Consider the following 19,829-nt stretch of genomic DNA (forward strand, 5'->3'; position numbering starts at 1 on the left):
CAACCTATGTTTAGGTCATCTGCTCCTATAATTTCAGCTATTACCTGAGTATCTGTGATGTTTAGCTACATCTTTTTGTTCCCAGCCTTTCTGTGATCCCTTACAGGCGTATCAAATTTAACCATGAGCTAGGCAAACTTTTTTGTGGCCTCATTATATGATCAAGGGGCTACAGCCTCTGGTCCTGTCTCCTTTGTTCTCTTTAGCTAGGAGGCTTTTTCATTGTTTTTGTCCTTTCCAGTTTTCACTTAAGTCTAATGAAGAAAGCAGGAGTAACTCCTCACACCTTCCCAGTTAGTAGGCATTATTTTGAATAAACAAAAAGTCCTGCCTTTAAAGAGCTGATGGGGCTCCTGGTGGGTCAGTCAGTTGAGCATCCAACTCTTGATTTCAGCTCAGATCATAATCCCAGGGTCATGGGTTCAAGCCCCACATTGGGCTTTGCACTGAGCGTGGAGCCTACTTAAGATTTTCTCTGTCTTGCACTTTCCCTGTTTGCACTTTCTCTCTCTCTCTCTCTCTGAATTATAGATAGATAGATAGATAGAGCAAACTTATAACAAAATATAATATGATGGTTATTATTCATATATAAATGCAGGTCATAAATTTTATGCACTATTTTTAAAAATAATGTTCATCTTTGGATTTTTGTTGTTTCTTTTTCCATTTAAAGCAACTTCCTTAAGTCCTTCTCTTCCCTTTTTATTACAGTAGGAATCTGTTATTTATTGAGCACCTCTCCTTAATATTGTCTTATAAGCTAGAAACTGGTGAGGACTGTCTTTTTATTGTTTTAAAGTTTTTATTTATGTATTTTGAATAGTATTTTTTTAATGTTTATTTTTGAGAGAGAGAGACACAGAGTGTGAGCAGGTGAAGGGCAAAGAGAGAGGGAGACACAGAATCTGAAGCAGGCCCCAGGCTCCTAGCTGTCAGCACAGAGCCCGATGCTGGGCTTGAATCCACAAACCGTGAGATCATGACCTGAGCCAAAGTTGGACGCTTCACCAACTGAACCACCCAACGCCCCTTTATTTATTTACTTTGAAAGAGAGAGAGAGAGAAAGCAGGGGAGGCACAGAAGGAAGGAGAGAGAGAATCCCAAGCAGACTCTGTGGTGTCGGTGTGGGGTCCAATGCGGGGCTTGAACTCACAAACTGTGACATGATCATGACCTGAGCCCAAATCAGGAGTCAGTCACTTAACTGACTGAGCCACTGGGGCATCCCACATCAAGTCTTATTTCATATATGGAATTCTGTTGCTTCTCAAAAGAAAAACATGTTGAGACAGCAGTTTCTAAGAAGTGAGACTTTGCCACAATTCCATTTAGACCTGCTTCCTCAGGCCTTTCCTAGCATAGATTTAAAATTCTTTCAGAAGCACAAATTCTTTACAGGGACAGATGATTGATTAATTTTGGTTTGTGGAAAGAAAGGATCTTAAGTTAGTGCATTGCCCACAAACTGAGTGAACTGACTGCTGATTTAAGCTTTGGGAAACTTAAAACTTTTAAGAATATCCTGTTTTAAACTGAAGCTAGATATTTTCAGATGGTATACCAGCATAAGGGAATCTACAGCATGGGCCCTTTCAATAATCCGTCTCAGTTGAATAGTCTGTGGCTTAAGCAAGTATTTTTCCACTCTCCAGTTTACCACATCTTTCTTGGCATCAAATTACCTTTCTGCTTAATTCAAATTGTTGGTTTAACTGTTGTTGAATTCAGTTATGGAAGTAGTAATGGAAATTATTTGGTAATGTTACTGCTGCATCGTTCTCATATGTTCATAGTTTTTATATACTGATAATCTTGGTTTGTTCCCCTAAAGTTATATTTTAAATTGCCTGTGTACAGAGCGGCACCCCGTAGCTAAGGGGAATCAACATATGCAAAACCCAGTTTACTCTCAAGGGAAGAAACATTAAGTAATTTCTCTGTAATTGGCCTCAATTCTATCCCAGGGAAGAGGTTGTTACCGGAATTCAAATTTCACAGATGCTTCTTGTGATCCCTCATAAGGCAGGAAGAAAGGCCTCCAGTTTTCTCTTCCTTCTTTCCTTCTCCGTCTCCCTGTTTTATCTTTGGGTGTGTGTTCTGGCATCTTGTTTGGTGTGTGTGACATAATGGCTTTTCCTTTTTTCTTTTTTTAAGTTTTTATTTTAATTCCAGTTAGTTAACATATGGCATAATATTAGTTTCAGGTGTATAACATAGTAATTCAACAATTTCATATGTCACTCAGTGCTCATCACAACAAATACACCCTTTAATCCCCAACAGCTATTTAACCCATCTTCTCCCACCCCTAGCTCTCACCACCTCCCCTCTGGTAACTACAGTTTATTCTATATAATTAAGAATCTACAAGGGATCCTGGGTGTTCAGTTTGTTAAGTGTCCGACTTTGGCTCAGGTCATGGTCTCTCAGTTTGTGGGTTTGAGCCCCACGTCAGGCTGTCTCTGTGCTAACAGCTCAGAGCCTGGAGCCTGCTTCAGATTTTGTGTGTCTCCATCTCTCTCTGCCCCGCCCCTGTTTGTGAGCACTCTCTCTGTCTCTTTCTCTCTCTCTCTCAAAAATAAGTAAACATTAAAAAAAAAAAAAGAATCTACATCTTGATTTCTCTCTCTCTCTGTTTTTCCCTTTGCTTATTTGTTTCTCAAATTCCACTTAGGAGTGAAATCCTATGGTATTTGGCTTTCTGACTGACTTATTTCACTTAGTATTAAACTCTCTAGCTCCATCCATGTCATTGCAAATGGCAAGATTTCATTCTTTTTTATGGCTGAATGATATTCCATTGCATGTATATGTGTGTGACTCATGTGTGAGACTCATGTCTCTGGTAAATATACTATTTGGGCAAAATGTAGGTAATCTCCATTTTCCCTACAGGAAAATACCTTCTATGAGCCTTTTATTTATTTATTTACTTACTTACTCATTTATTTATTTATTTATTTATTTATTTATTAAGTTTTACTCATTTATTTTGAGAGAGAGCACAAGTGGGGAGGGTCAGAGAGAAAGGAGAGAGAGAGAACCCCAAGTAGGCTCTGCACTGTCAGTGTGGAGCCCAAAGTGAGGCTCCATCTCATGAACCATGAGATCGTGACCTAAGCTGAAATCAAGAGTCAGACCCTTAACCAACTGAGCACCCAGGTGCCCCAACATCTGACATATTTAAAAAAAAATTAATGTTACTACTGTTAAGAGAATGGGTAATAATTATAATACCTAACAGTTATTGAGCAAAATGGGGCATCTGGGTGGCTCAGTCAGGTAAGCGTCCGACTTCAGCTCAGGTCACGATCTTGCAGTTTGTCAGTTCCAAGACCCACATCGGGCTCTGTGCTGAGAGCTCAGAGCCTGGAGCCTGCTTTGGATTCTGTGTCTCCCTCTCTTTCTGCCCCTCCCGGATCATGCTCTGTCTTTCTCTCAAAAATAAATAAATGTTTTAAGAAAACAGTTATTAAGCAATTACCGTGTTCTAGATACTATTTTAAGTGCTTACTCTCATTTAACTAATTAGCATAACAACTCCATGAAGGAGGGACTGTTTTTCCTTGTTTTAAGGATAAGTAACTTGAAGTATTGAGATACACCCACATATGAATGGCTAGCAAGTGGAGAAGGTCTGATAGGAACCCAGGCTGTCTGACGCCAGAGCCTACACTCTTACTAATTGTGATCAGAATTCATCCCAAATGTTGTTAATTCTGAGACAGTTACATAACTAAGAAAATGTACAACTTTAGGGGACAAAACACTAAGAGTTTAGCAAGATAGTTATATACATAGCACAATTCTGGAGATCTCTATTTTGTAATTTCCTTAGTTTTTGGTAAATTTGACATTTTCATTTTTATTATTTAATTAAAAAATAACTTTATCACAACATAATTGAGTACTTTAAAAAATGCAATCAGTAGGAAAGTGTATAAACTAAAGATTCCCCTTTCCTCAGATTTCTTCTGTTATACATTGGATAAGTGTATAAATTAAAGATTCCCCTTTCCTCAGATTTTTTCTATTTATACATTGGATCGTTTTCTAAAGTAAGAGAATATATTATTATATTCTTATAGATGTACCTACATGATTTATTATAATAGTGGTAAGCATTTTGTGTTCTCACAGTGATCACTTAGGGAAGTTTCACAGAGCCATTTCATGTTGTTTGCTTCTGTGATATTAAAATGCTTATAGGTGACCAGTTTCTTTTGTGATTTAAAAGAAGGGGCGGATAAAATTGTTGTAAAGCAATGAAAGGAAAAAGGGAATCTTTTATTTATTGAACTGAGGCTTAGGGTAAGATTCTGGAGTACTTTTGGACATGTACTTTAAAAACTTCCGGTTTTTTTCTGTCCAGTAGTTTTGTGTGTATATATAATTTAAAGTTGCTTAATTCACCATTATAAATGTAAAGATTCTAATGCTATTTAATCATTCTTTAACTATTCTTCAGTATGAACTTGCAATAAAAAAGAAGCAAGTTATATTGAAAGGGCTTCCCATGTGGCCTCTGTTGTTGTGGTTTGTTTTCCTTGGATTTGTGGATTAAGGCTAAAGCTACATTTGGGATAACCTGTGCAGGTGTCTTTGGAGTGCACGGAGACAATCCCTTTACCTGATTATATGTTATTACTTGAGGGAAGGAACACTGTAGTATGTGTCTTACAATGTCCTACTCACAACTCATGTGATGTGTTTGATGCATGAATAAGATCTATTTGTGTCCTTTCTTTAACTCAATTCTTTTATTTTTAATTTAATTGTTTGAGAGAGAGGTAAAAACAAGCAGGGGAGGGGCAGAGGGAAAGGAAGAAGAGAATCTTAAGTAGGCTCCATGTTCAGCTAAGCGCAGGGCCCCATTCGAGGCTAGATCCCATGACCCTGGGAGCCAAAATCCAGAGTCAGACTCTCAACTGACTGAGCTGCCCAGACGCACCTAACTCATTTCTTATAAAATATACATTTATGCATTTTCTTAGGAAGTTTGTGATCTGTGTTTTGGTAATGATCTCAGACTCTGCCTTGAGAGAAAAGTCTTTTGTAGTTTTTAGGGCACTTCTTTCCTTTTGTACACTTACCTTGGTAGCTTTCTTTTTTTAATGTTTTATTTATTTCTGAGAGAGAGACAGCATGAGCAGGGGAGGGTCAGAGAGACAGGGAGACACAGGATCTGAAACAGGCTCCAGGCTCTGAGCTAGCTGTCAGCACAGAGCCGGATGAGGGGCTTGAAACCATGAACTGTGAGATAAGGCCTGAGCTGAAGTCGGACGCTTAACNGTTTTATTTATTTCTGAGAGAGAGACAGCATGAGCAGGGGAGGGTCAGAGAGACAGGGAGACACAGGATCTGAAACAGGCTCCAGGCTCTGAGCTAGCTGTCAGCACAGAGCCGGATGAGGGGCTTGAACCCATGAACTGTGAGATCATGACCTGAGCTGAAGTCGGACACTTAACCAACTGAGCCACCCAGGTGCCCCCCTTGGTAGCTCTTTAAGGAGGAATAATCCTTAACAGCCAAGACTACCTTTCATAGTGGCTGATAACCCTTGACCAGTCTTTCTTTTTAAAAATTAATTAATAATTATTGTTTAAATGTTTATTTATTTTTGAGAGAGAGAGAATGAGTACAAGCAGGAGAGGGGCAGAGAGAGAGGGAGACATAGAATCCAAAGCAAGCTTCAGCCTCTGAGCTGTTAGCACAGAGCCCAACGCAGGCCTGAATCCACAAGCCATTAGATTGTGACCTGAGCCAAAGTCAAATGCTTAACTGACTGAGCCACCCAGGCGCCCCTAACCAGTCTTTCAGCAGCAGATCACGGCTCTCCACCTTGAACCCTATACTCTAGCCTTTCCTACCTACTTACATTTCTCTGAATGTTTCATGCTCCTCCTTGCCTCTGTGCTGTAACCCCAGCCATGCTCACTCATTTCTGCCCTGTCTGCCTAACGTACTTCTGCCTATCTTCCAAAGATCAGGTCTCCTATATGAAACCTTTCCTGACTGACTCCATCCTTTCTTCTCTCTTCAAAGTCAAGTGCTCTTTTAGGTTACCTTTTTTACTTTGTATATAATACATTTGTATATACTTTGTATATAATACAATAGATTGTATTATAATACATATAATACATTATTATTATAATACATATAATACAATATATATATAGTTCTATAATCATTCTTAATTATTTGTTCATTGGTAAAATATAGGAGTACTAACTAGCAACATGCTTGGTCTTTCCTTCCATCTTTGCTACTTAATGGCATAGTGGCAAGTGGCAAGTTTTTTTGTTTTGCTTTGTTTTGTTTTACTTCTCTAAGACCTTGGTTTCCATTTGTAAAGCGGGGGTAATGTCTTATAGGGTTGTTGTGAGATTAAATGAGATTATACACATAAAACATAAAAACGCAAAACTCTTTTTGGCACACACAACATTAAATGAGTAGTGAGGATGGTGATTGCATAATTATGTCTTCTATTATATTTGAGCTTCTTGAAGACATGGAATGTGTTCTGTTTGTCTTAAGTTTCCCAGTATTTTGCCCTGAATAGGTTTGATCTGTAAATGCTTATTCAGTGAGAAAATAACTGTCCAACACCTTGAGAGCTTTATATCTATTTTCTTTTATGTTCTTACTTATGTACTTCTTGTTTTCTTCTTTATTCCAGCAGGCTATACTATGAGAAATACTATTATTTTAGGATTTTTGTACAGTGTGTTGTGCCTTTGGCACAAATAAAACTATAAAAAAATATTGATTTTAACCCTTTGTAAGAACTGCTTATCAATAATTATAAATTTCAAATATACTTCTGGGATGCCTGGGTGGGTCAGTTGGTAAAGCGCCTGACTTTGGCTCAGGTTTTTATCTCACGGTTCACGAGTTCGAGCCCCACGTCAGGCTCTAGGCTGATGGCCCGGAGCCTGCTTCAGATTCTGTGTTTCCCCTCTCTCTCTGCCCCTCCCCTGCTCATGCTCTGTCTCTCTCAAAAATTTTTTTAAAAATTCAGATATGCTGTGTTCAGGGTGAGAATTGGATTTCATGACTTAAGGGTCTTAGGAGTTCAGTATTTTACCACAGTTTGAGATCTGTGAATTGTATTTGTAAGTTCTTGTAGAGTGAGCATTATTTTATATGAGAACAAAGAACCACATTGTTGTCTCTTAGGGAGGGTGTGAAGTATTGAGAAAGAAGACAAGAGAAAAGTAACTGGACACTTCTAATTTTACATGAGGCTGGGGAGCCCAACATATGTGTTGCCAGAGATTTCCAGGTTATTTTTTTGTTTAAAAACCAGTTAGTTAACATACAGTGTAATATTAGTTTCAGGCATACAAAATAGTTATTCAGCCCTTACATATATCACCTGTGCTCAGCACAAGTACCCTCCTTAATCCCCATCACCTATTTAACCCATCCCCCCAACCTCTGCTCTGCTAACCATCAGTTTGTTCTCTATAGTTATGAGTCTGTTTCAGGGCATGTGGGTTGTTCAGTCGGTTAAGCATCCAACTTCGGCTCAGGTCATGATCTCATGGTTCGTGAGTTTGAGCCCCGCGTCAGGCTCTGTGCTGACAGCTTGGAGCCTGGAGCCTGCTTTGGATTCTGTGTCTCCCTCTCTCTACACCGCCTCCCCCTCCACCCCCCATGCTCTGTCTCTCTCTGTCTCTCAAAAATAAATAAACATTAAAAAAAAGTTTGTTTCTTGGTTTGCTTCTCTTTTCCCTTTGCTCGTTAATTTTTTTTTCTTAAATTCCACATATGAGTGAAATCATATGGTATTTGTCTTTCTCTGACTGACTTATTTCGCTTAGCATAATACTCCAGCTCCATCCATGTTATTGCAAACAGCAAGATTTCATTCTTTTTTTATGGCTGAGTATTATTCTCGTGTGTGTGTGTGCGTGCGTGTGTGTGTGTATCACATCTTCTTTATCCACTCATCAATCAATGGATACTTGTCTGTTTCCAGAATTTGGCTCTTGTAGGTAGTGCTGCTGTAGACATCAGGGTACATGTATCCCTTTGAATTAGTGTTTTTGTATTCTTCCAGTTCTTATTTTTAACCCACATAAAAAAAGGGAGACATTTCCTATTAAAGATCCCATTATGGTTCCTATGTGTATGCTTTCCTACTCATTCTAGACATCCTCTTTGCCTTGTTGCTGAGATAGTATTTCACACTTTTCTAATTTTCGGATTTCTACCAATAAAAAATAAAAAACATACTTATAAAATTAGAGCACTGAGGCATTTTTAAAGATTAGTGTGTATGGTATCAAGACATTTCATCCAGTCACTGAACATTTCAGCAGAATAATCCAAGTTTTAAGAATTATTCAGTTTTTTCTTCTTATAAAAGGCTTGTATTCCACTTGAATTTTCAGCTTTATTTTGCTCTGTGTTTTTGTGTGATGTGATGGGCTTATACATTCAAGAACACAGGTACCAAGAGGACCCTTTTTCCCCCCCCAGAGCCCTGGTGCCCTTTATGAACTTTATCTCATTAGCCCTCACAGTAGTCCTCTGATGTGTATAGGTCAGACTCAGAAAGGCACTGTGGTCATTTTTCTAAATTCCCACCACAGGTAATCCATTATGGTCTATGATAGTGCCCTTGGGAGGAGGTCTGAGCCAGGTTTGTACACTAATTCATTTAATAAACACTTACCGAGCACCTGCATTTTGCCAGGTACCATGCTAATTTCTGAACCTGGTGAAAATGATTGTCAAGTTCTGCTTGGTAATAACAGTAATTTCTCAAATTTGTGTGGCTTTTATAATTTCTGAAATCATTTTCCATACTTTAATTTACTTAATCTGCACAATAACCCCTTAAGGGTATGTTTTACATATAAAGAAACTGAAATCTAAAGAAATATAATTAAGGCACTTGTGGAGATATAGGTTCTAAAGGGATGGTCACGTGGAAGCACAGTTTTTTCCAAAAAATAATAGTTTTCCTTTGAAAACTTGTATTCTTTTTGTTAAAGTTTATTTATTTATTTTTGAGAGAGAGAGTGTGTGTGCACAAGCAGGGGAGGGGCAGAGAGAGGGGGAGAGAGAGAATCCCAAGCAGGCTGTCTGTGCTGTCAGCATAGAGCCCGACGTGGGGCTTGAACTCACAAACTGTGAGATCATGACCTGAGCCAAAATCAAGAGTTGGGTGCTTTTAGCCAAGACTGAACCACCCAGTTACCCCTGAAAAACTGTATTCTTATCTCATACTTTTTATTTAGTTTTCACTTGGCTGGGGCTACTGTGCTGCTATTCTAACCACCCTCCCCCCATGCCATTGCTGCCATGGCCGTGACAAGGAAGGAGATAGTGTCTGTGACTCTTCCGGCCCCACTGTGCTTCTGGTAGCCCAGAGAGCACCATTTGCTTTCAGAGTGGGTGTACTAGTGAGTTAAATATTGATCTCTGATTGTATTGTTTTTTTAAATGTTTTTATTTGTTTCTGAGAGAGAGAGAGAGAGACAGCGTGAGCAGGGGAGGGTCAGAGAGAGAGGAAGACACAGAATCTGGAACAGGCTCCAGGCTCTGAGCTGGCTGTCAGCACAGAGCCTGACATGGGGCTCGAGCCCATGAACCGCGAGATCATGATCTGAGCTGAAGTCAGATGCTCAACCGACTGAGCCACACAGGCGCCCCTCTGATTGTATTTTTAAAGTCTTATGTCTCATATAGAAAAGGTGAATTTTAACAAGATGAAAGGACTCTGGCTTGAGGTTTTAAAATATATTAATGATAAAGTAGTAGTAAAATTAACCTTCTGCAGATTGTTAGCCAGCTAACAATTTAAAACTATTAAAAACTATTTAAAAAGCCAGGGGCGCCTGGATGGCTCAGTTCATTGAATGTCCAGCTTTAGCTCAGTCATGATCTCCCAGTTCGTGGGCCCGAGTCCCAAAATGGGCTCGCTGCTCTCAGCACAGAGCCTGCTTCAGATCTGTTGCCTTCTCTCTCTCTCTCTCTCTCTCTCTCTCTCTGCCCCACCGCCACGTGCGCTCTCTGTTTTAAAAAACCCACAAAAACATTAAAAACAAAAATTTGAAAAAATAAAAAGATAAAAAAGCAAACTGAAAGCTGAGGATACACTCAGGAAAAGATGACATGGGTTTTTAGCCATGGCTTTCCCACAGACTGACTGTATGTCTTGGAAGAAGTTTACTTTTTTCTTTCAGCCTCACTTTTCTTAAAATTTTAGTTTAATTTAACTCATTAAAATTAATTTTAATTTTAGTTTAAAAATGAACAGTTCGGACTGAATTATCACTAAGGTCTTGTCTAGCCCTAAAATTTGTAAGTTTTTAGATGAATATTTGTCCCCAAGACACTGGATGAATGTGAGTGAGTAAGAGAGAGAGAGAGCAGGGGGGCCAAACATAATACACCTGATAGCTATGTCATCAATCTCTAAAAATAGTAATTTATTTAGGCTATATTGAGTGTACCTCTGTAATTCATGTGTACTTAAAACTTGTAAATCTTTCTCCTTTCCTAAAATAATCTCCAGGAGAGAGAGGAGGAGGATTTAGCATGTGTAAAGATAAATATAATCTCAAGATAAGCACTTTTACTGCTTATAGGAACCTAATATTAACGCAGAGTGGCTGTCAGTCGCAAGGGCAAACCCTCAGATGTCCAAAGCTGCTCTATAATAGTATCTTAATGGAATTTTGGAATTAACTATAGATACCTTTAGAATGACGGTATTTTTTTATTTTGTCATTATTCTCACACCTCAAATTTACTCTGGCTCATTAAGAATGAAATAAAAGTGGGTGGGGGGAATGGGAAGGTGTTGATCAAAGGCTACAAACTTCCAGTCATAAGGTGAATAAGTTCTGGGGATCTGTCATTCAGCATGATGACTATAGTTAACAATACTGTGTTATATATACTTGAAAGGTGCTGCCAGGGTAGATTTTCTCATTGCACAAAATTCTAATTATGTAAGATGATAGATTTGTTAACTAACTGTCTGTGGTATTCAGTTTCAAATCATTTGGATCATTTTGTAATGTCTGTCAATTTCAGTTTGTTTCATTTTATCATGAATGGACTGAGCTTCTTAGGTGTTTTTAGCAAGAATGCCACAGAGGTGATATTTCCTCTTCAGTGTATATGGGAACCTAGGGCCCATGACATCAATATGTCTCAATACCGGTGTTGTAAAACTTGATTACTGTCAGATTTCTCCACATAATGTTACTATTTTTCCCTTTGTAATTAATAAATATCTTGGGAGAGATTAATTGAAACTGCAAATATCCTGTTATTCTTTAAACTTTCACCCTTTACTCTTTAAACTTTTCAATAATTTTATTCCTTTTTATTTTTTAAAAATTTATTTAATGTTTAATTTACATCCAAGTTGGTTAGCATATGGTACAACAATGATTTCAGGAGTAGATTCCTTACTGCCCCTTACCCATTTAGACCATCCCCCCCAAAAAAACCCTTTTCAATAATTTTAGCATTCACCAGCAGGTTGTGCTGAATAATACAATTATTATTGTAGTGGTCTAATGATTTTTTATTTATCTCTTTCGACACTTACTCATTGGAACTGTTCAATAAGAGCTGTCCCTTCTCCCCCATTTATTTACTTATTCAGTTATTTATATCAATATAGACTCATGGCTATTTTCTTTATTTTGTAGGTTATAATTCCATGCCACTATTATGTATTTTGATGCTCAAATGTTCCAGCTTCTGTTTTCATTATCTTTTAAGAAATTAATAAAAATTGTCAGTGAATACATTTCTTTTATGTGGACTGAATAATGTATTGCACTTCAGCTCAGCGTTCACCAGTTGATTCCTATGAACTCTGACAATTCTCAGTTGACTACAACTGACTCCTTAGCTGTTTGTTACACAAGAATGAGGGGGAAAAGAACATGAACACATCTTTGTCTCTTCTCCTCTTCCTGAACTCAGTTAATTCTGCCAATTTGGTCAGAAAATCCCTAATGACAACAAAAGCTTGGCAGGTACGAATAGCAGTTCTTTTGTACAATAAAAAAAAATTACCAAGTGTTTAAAGATATGGAAACTTGGATGGCATTCTTCCCCACGGGTAAATCTGACTGGATGTGCAGGATGGAGTGCTTGCTGACCCCTTGAACACAGCTATTGTGCTTGGTTAATATTGTGTTTCCGTCTATAGTTATCACTTAGGTGCTGATCTAAACAAACCATCCGGTGTGTCCAGCTAGTCCAAGACACATCCACTTAGCAACAAAAATACGGATAAGGATTTCCTTGAGCTTAAACAGCTAAAAAATGTTTTCTGGTCTAATGGGAAAATGTTACTTTATTCGTATTTTTATTAAGTATTTTTCAGTTAATTGCTTTTGTTACATCCAGTTATATGTAACATTTTATTTCTATTTCTCTTATAGCATTTATCACACTTTGTCTTTTATAATGTCTACTTTATTAGTTGGTCTTTTTGAGGGTAAATGTTTTCATTTGACCTCTCAACTAAACAATATGAGGATGGAATATGTGTATCGGACAATGTAAATATCCTATATGCTTAATACATAAGAGAGAGTTCTTTGTTGATGAAAAGGGGGAAAGCATGGTTTTTAAGTAAAAATTTGTTTCTTGTCATTTGTGTTAGGAATAGCTAAAAGCCTACTGAGTTTATTGAGGAAAGGATTTTCTTATAAAGGAATTTTTTAATCCACTGTTGACCTCACAATAGGATTAAATTTTTATGTCACTGCAAGTACTAACTGTGCATCCATAAGCCATGTGCTTAAGTAGATAATAGTTTATTAAGGAGAATTTTGTTCTAATGGCAGATTAATTCTAATAGCAAATTTAGCTGAGGAGAACCTCAACAAAGAGGATACATACAGAAGTTGTATGATAACCTTTAGTATATGAAGCTATGTTGTTAATATAGCTGTTAACAACAAATTTTTTTTTTTTTTTGAGAGAGAGAGAGAGAACATGTGCGCAGGGGACAGGTTTGGGGGGGACAGAGAGAGATTGAGAGAGAGAGAGAAAGAGAGAGAGAATGCCAAGCAGGCTCCTCTCACAGAGCCCCATGTGGGGCTTGATCTCATGAACTGTGAGATGGTGACCTGAGCTGAAATCTAGAGTCAGACGCTTAACCGACTGAGCCACTCAGGTGCCCTGCAACAAATTTTTTTTTTTAAGATTTTATTTTTAAGTGATCCCTCTATCCATCATGGGGCTTGAACTCACAGCCCTGAGATTAAGAGTTATATGCTCCATCAACTGAGCCAGACAGGCGACCCACTATAAACAACACTTTTTAACTGGATTTTATTACCCATGCCATAAATACTTTTCATGGTTCACCAGGACAGGGAAATTAGGCCTACAAAAATCTGTCTGTATTTGTGACAGAATTTTTCATTCTTCATCTAACCAGTATTTACAATGCATCTTAAGTGTGTTGGTGATCGCTGCTACGAACACTGCCAGAATATGTGCTGCCAAATTTTGACTAATGGATAAAATTCATTTGTGCAGTTACTAAGCATGCATATCGTTATAATGATGTTATGTGGAGTGGGGTACGACTTGCTCTAAAAGGTTAGAAGCAAATGTATTGTTAAGCTGGGTCACAGAAAGATTGGGTGCACACTAGAAAAATGCATGGATTTTCCCTCATGAATGTGTAAGAGAATGTCTTCAGGGCCATAAATAGCCCTGCACAAACTGCAGCATAGCTCTGACAAGTTACTAGAAGGAAAAAGCAAAAGAACCACAGATAGATAAACACTATAGAAGTGATGTGTCGTAATTATGGTGGATTTTTATGGTGTCTTGAGTTTAATCCCTTCAGTACCTTGGTCAAGTGGAAAAAGATGGGGAAAACAGAAACTGTGACCCATGACAAGTACCATTACAGTGATGAGTGGAGTGTTACGGGAATATAAATGAGGAAGGCTATGTGCTGTCAAAATTGGTCTTTTTGTGAAAGGGGAGACAGAACAATTGCTGTTTTTCTGGGGATATCTTCACTGCCATCTCTGCATATTCATTAAAGAATTAACGGTATAGTTGCATAATAATCCCATCCTGTAGATCATTTTTGTTCAATGCCTACTATCTTCCAGACTCTCAAATAGTTTACTTTTACTTTATTAGTTGATCTTATTTAGTCCTCTCAATAACTCAGCAAAATTGGCTTTAGGATTAATATTAGAGTTTATGGATTAGATATTGAAATTGAGAAATGAAATTATTTGTCCAAATCACAAAGTTTATAATTGGTAGAACTGAACTTCAAATCTAGTCAGTTCAAACTCAATCTTAGTCTCTATCTACTCTGCTCCCTCCAGAGTATATTGTAATAATTGCACACACACATACACACCAGAGTTCAGTACCTACAAGGCTCAAGCTCAGGCCTAGATACCTTTCATATGTTATCTCATTTAATACCTACAACAGCCCTTTAGGAGTGGTATTTTGTGTTTTATAAGTGTAGAAACTGAGGTTCAGAGAGGTTATGTGCTTCAAACCTCCCAAAAGGTCAATGAAGTATCAAGACTTGAACTGAGAGTCATTTGACTTTAAAGTTTGTTGCTCTGCTTTTATACTTCAGTGATTTTACAAAAATGATGCAAAGGGCATCAATTATAAGTTAATGCAAATGCATTATGGGGTGTGAGCTGTGGATTTAAGATAATTTAATACTGATACTCCTTTTTTTCCCTTAAAATTTTTTTTTAATGTTTACTTATTTTTGAGAGAGAGAGACACAGAGTGTGAGTGAGGTAGGGTCAGAGAGAGAGGGAAACACAGAATCCGAAACAGGGTCCAGGCTCTGTTCTGTCAGCACAGAGCCCCCGTGGGGCTCGAACCCACGAACTATGAGATCATGACCTGAGCCAAAGTTGGTCACTTAACCGAGTGAGCCACCCAGGCGCCCCTGATACTTCTTTTTTCCAGCATTTATTGAATAGTGACTTTTCTGCCACTGTTGCCTTATTTCTGCTATTGAATCTATTTCTGAAATTCCTTTTCTAATTCATTTTTATTAGCTGGCAGCATGTGTTTTAAAGTTAACTTTAATAGAATACATGCTTATTATAAAAAGTTTAAACAGGGGCACCTGGGTGGCTTAGTCGGTTAAGCGTCCGACTTTTGCTTAGGTCATGATCTCATGGTTCGTGGGTTCGAGCCCCGCGTCGGGCTCTGTGCTGACTGCCAGCTCAGAGCCTGGAGCCTGTTTCAGTCTGTGACTCCCTCTCTCTCTGACCCTCCCCTGCTCATGCTGTCTCTCTCTCTCTCTCCTAGAAATAAATAAAACATTTAAAAAAAAAAAGTTTAAACATTATAGGAACAGTTAACTTCAAAAATAGAAGTTGCTGAAGCACCTGGGTGGCTCAGTTGGTTAAACATCTGACTCTTGTTTTTGGCTCAAGTCATGATCTCACCTTTGTGAGATCGAGGCCTGCATCCAGCTCCTCACTGGGCATGGAGCCTGCTTAAGGTTCTCCCTCCCTCCCTCCCTCCCTCTCTCTCTCTCAAAAAACAAAAACAAAGCAAAAATAAAAGTCCCTATAATTGTCGTGCAAATATAACTGCTATTAATGTTCTTGATCTCTTTATGGACATACTAAGTATATAATTTTTTTATATATATAAAACTGAGAACTTGCTTTTGGTACTTGGCAACCATTAGTTTGGCCTTTAGTTTTATAGTGTATGAGTCATTTTATGGTATTTTATAAAATATGGTAGGGTTCATTTTTTCCCATAAAAAAACTAGCCTCTATTTTAATATTTCAGCAGGAGACTAAGAACAATATAAGTTATTCTGAACCATCCTCTTCCTTCTTATTCAGATTGCTTTCTCATTGCCTCTTCTTCAGTGAAAATGAGATTAAACGAACACCTATCTTCCTATTTATTCTAATCTTCTTAGGTTGGCAAGACTTTTCCACTGTTGTCAGTAGTCCTCTCTGCTTTGTATTTTTTGAAGTAAGCAGAATGACCTGAAACAGATTGGAAAGCTGTTTCTGATAAACCAGTACTTTATTTTTAAAAAAATTTTAATGTCTATTTATTTTTGCACACGAAAGAGAGAGACAGACAGACAGAACATGAGCAGGGGAGAGGCAGAGAGAAAGGGAGATGCAGAATCCGGAGCAGGCTCCAGGCTCTGAGCTGTCAGCACAGAGCCTGACACGGGGCTCGAACCCACTGACCGTGAGATCGTGACCTGAACTGAAGCCGGACGCTTAACTGACTGAGCCACCCAGGCGTTCCAGTAATACTTTATTTTATTAGAAGAAAGAAGTACTAAGAGTGGAATTGGCATAATAATAGAGATAGGACATAGAAGATAAATATAAATCTCAACACCAAAAGGAAAAGAGAAATATGTACTACACTTGATCTTAGCCAAAAGGCCGAGAAACTATTAGGAAAAGAAAAATACATAATTTGAAGTAATTTTTCAGTTGCAGTGCCTCTCAGTTTTTGGATTAGTTATATAAAAGATTTTAAACACACAGACTTAATGTACAGCACTTTCCACAGGGAAGTTTGCTGGTAGCCATCTTCCTTACAAAAACATAAAAATGGAAATGTAAGATGTTTAAAACCTTTTTTTTTATAAAAAGTTGAAAAGCTTGCATATTCTTTTCCAGTTTGAGGAAACATTCCAAAGAAAATCACTTTTGAAATTCACTTAAAAAATATGTACTTTATAAATGACCCACAACTAATTTTACCATGTAAGATTAGTAGTTAAAGACTACCAAGGAGAAATTATACAGTAAACAGTCCAAAGACACAAATTATTTAAATCTAGTGTTTTGTTCTCTGCTTGCATATATACAAGTGTGAAAGCTAATACTTTTGTATAAAAGTTATAAATATCCATGTTAAAATTTGAGGCCTAAAAATATGTCAATTTTTTTTTTTTTTGCCAGTTTGCATAAATGTATTATAAACGGCTATACTTTAAAAATCCTGAATTTGAATTGCTGGGAACAGATTTCAGAACTACCTCATTTCTGTCTTATTTAGACTCATTCCACTGTAGCTCGGAGGTTCCAAAAGAAACTTGCTTCTCCTTGTCTTTCCAAGAGTAATTTGAGAGGCTTGAAGAGGATATGTCTCCCATTTTTATTGACTTGGAAAGGCCTTTGGATTGAAATGGAGAAGGAAGGGGGCGCCTGGGTGGCTTAGTTGGTTAAGCGTCCGACTTTCGCGTGGGTCATGATCTCGCGGTTCGTGGGTTCGAGCCCCGCGTCGGGCTCTGTGCTGACTTCCAGTTCAGAGCCTGGAGCCTGTTTCAGTCTGTGACTCCCTCTCTCTCTGACCCTCCCCTGCTCACGCTGTCTCTCTCTCTCTCTCTCTCCTAAAAACAAATAAAACATTAAAAAAAAAAAAAGAAATGGAGAAGGAAGGATGGGTAATGAAGCAAATTGAAAATCGCAGGACCAACACAAACTATAGCTATTTTTTTTTTACTGGAAAATGTAGAAACTATATTTTACAAGCACAAGTACTGCTTCTGAGGATATGCTTGGGTTCTGTACCAGAAATTTTTCCCTCCTGGTGACTAGCAAGAAGGAATGAGCTAACTTTACAGGGTTATGATAAGGCAATAATGAGAAAATAAGTATGACTTTGGAAGTGATGGTTCCGCAAATCCAAAGAATTATAACTGAAGTTTGTATTAGATCTGAGGTTCGGGTGATCATCTTGTTATTCGTCAGTTACCTCACGAATCATTCCTCCCATGTCTTCAGACAAAGAAAATACAAAGAGGCATGAATTTCCTGCTTTTCTTCCTCTTTTTTAAAAAATGTTTATTTATTTTTGAGAGAGAGAGAGAGACAGAGAGCAAGTGGGGAAAGGGCAAAGAGAGAGGGAGAAACAGAATCCCAAGCAAGCTCTGGGCTCTGATCTCTCAGCACAGAGCCCGATGTGGGGCTTGATTCCATGAACTGTGAGATCATGACCTGAGCCAAAGTCAGATGCTCAACTGACTGAGCCACCCAGATGCCCCTATTTTTTAATTTTATTTTTTAAAATGTTTATTTATTTTTGAGAACGAGAGAGAAAGAGGGGAAGGGGCAGAGAGAGAGGGAGAGAGTCCCAAAGAGGCTCTGCGCTATTAGCTCAGAGCCTGATGCAGGGCTCAAACCTGAGAACTGTGAGTTCATAACCTAAGCGGAAGTCAGATGTTTAACTGACTGACACACCCAGACGCCCCTCATATTTTCTCTATCCATTCATCTATCAGTGGACATTTGGGTTGCTTCCATATCTTAGCTCCGTAAATAATGCAGTAAAAATGGGGATGCATATGTCTTTTCAAATTAGTGTTTTTACTGTTTTAGCCTTCTTTGGGTAAATACTCAATAGTAGAATTATTGAATCATATGGAATTTCTGTTTTTAATTTTTTGAGGAACCTCCATACTGGTTTCCACATTGGCTATACTAATTTACATTACTTCCAGTACTGCATGTGGGTTCCTTTTTTTCCACATTCTTGCCAACACTTGTTATTTCTTGAGTTTTTGATTCTAGCCATTCTAATGGGTTTAAGGTGTTATTGTGGTTTTGATTTGCATTTTCCTGATGATTAGTGCTGTTGAGCATCTCATCATGTGTTGGTTGGCCACCCACATGTCTTCTTTGAAAAAATGTCTACTCACATCCTCTGCCCATTTTTAATTGGATTATTTGGGAGAGAGTGTGTGTGTGTGTGGCGGGGGGTTGTGGTTGTGGTTGTTGTGTAAGTTCCTTATATGTCTCATATATTAACCCCTTATCAAATATATCATTTGAAAAAATCTTTTCCCATTCAGGAGGTTGCTTTTTCATTTTTTGTTGATTGTTTCCTTCAGTGTGCAAAAACTTTTAATTTTGATGTAATCCCCATAGTTTATTTTTGCTTTTGTTTCCCTTGCCTTAGGAGACATAGCTAGAAAAATGTTGCTATGGTTGATGTCAAAGAAATTACTTCTTATGTTCTTCTAGGAGTTTTATGATTTCAGGTCTCACATTTAGGTCTTTAATCCAAAATAAGATACAGATTATTGGGCCTTACTCTGAACTTTCTTTATTTTTTTAAATGTTTGTTTATTTTTGAGAGGGAGAGAGAGTGCAAGCAGGGGAGAACCAGAGAGAGAGAGACACAGAATCCAAAGCAGGCTCCAGGCTCCAAGCTGTCAGCACAGATCCTGATGCGGGGCTCCAATTTACGGACCGCAAGATCATGACCTGAGCTGAAGTTGGGCGCTTAACCGACTAAGCCCCCCAAGTGCCCCTACACTAAACTTTCTATACTACTGGTTTAGATACTGGATGGCTAGAAGAATGCTGATGCTAACAATGAAAATAATGCACACAGGAGAGAATTAAGGATAATGAAGATTAGTTCACAGTTGGATATGTTAATTTTGAAGGGCTGGGACAGCACCCAAGTGGCAGAAATTGGGACCAACAAGAGAAACTGGTCCTAGAGATCTGTTAAATTTAAGGATCTAGTACTGAAAGTTGCTAGAGACTAGAGGACAAAGTGCGAAGAAAGTGCTAAAATTGGAGCCTTGGGGAGCAGCTACATTGCAGGTATATGAGGAGAAACAAGGCATTCGAAAATAAAGGCGTAGAAAGGAGGAATAAAAACAAGTTGATGGAGTGCACTGTCACATGTTGAAATGGGCAAGAAAAAGGATTGAGAAATTTGGAGTGAGTGAGTAAGAAAACATTATTAATCTTTTGAATGCAGTTTTATTCAGGAGAGGTTAAGGAGCAAAAGAGAAAATAGAAACAAGCATAAG

At 38.1% G+C, this 19,829-nt stretch overlaps 1 protein-coding gene across 1 annotated transcript in view; it reads left to right on the forward strand.

Annotated features, from left to right (window-relative positions):
- SNTB2 (syntrophin beta 2) overlaps positions 1-19,829 on the forward strand; it is a 105,547-nt gene that overhangs the window by 19,913 nt on the left and 65,805 nt on the right. Inside the window, exon 3 of the mRNA XM_077755469.1 lies at positions 242-293. Coding sequence (XP_077611595.1) covers positions 242-293 — 52 coding nt within the window. The remainder of the gene's footprint in view (positions 1-241; positions 294-19,829) is intronic.

The sequence above is a fragment of the Crocuta crocuta genome, unplaced genomic scaffold, assembly GCF_008692635.1.
Source record: "Crocuta crocuta isolate KB4526 unplaced genomic scaffold, BGI_CrCroc_1.0 scaffold152, whole genome shotgun sequence".
NCBI classification, from domain to species: Eukaryota; Metazoa; Chordata; class Mammalia; order Carnivora; family Hyaenidae; genus Crocuta; species Crocuta crocuta.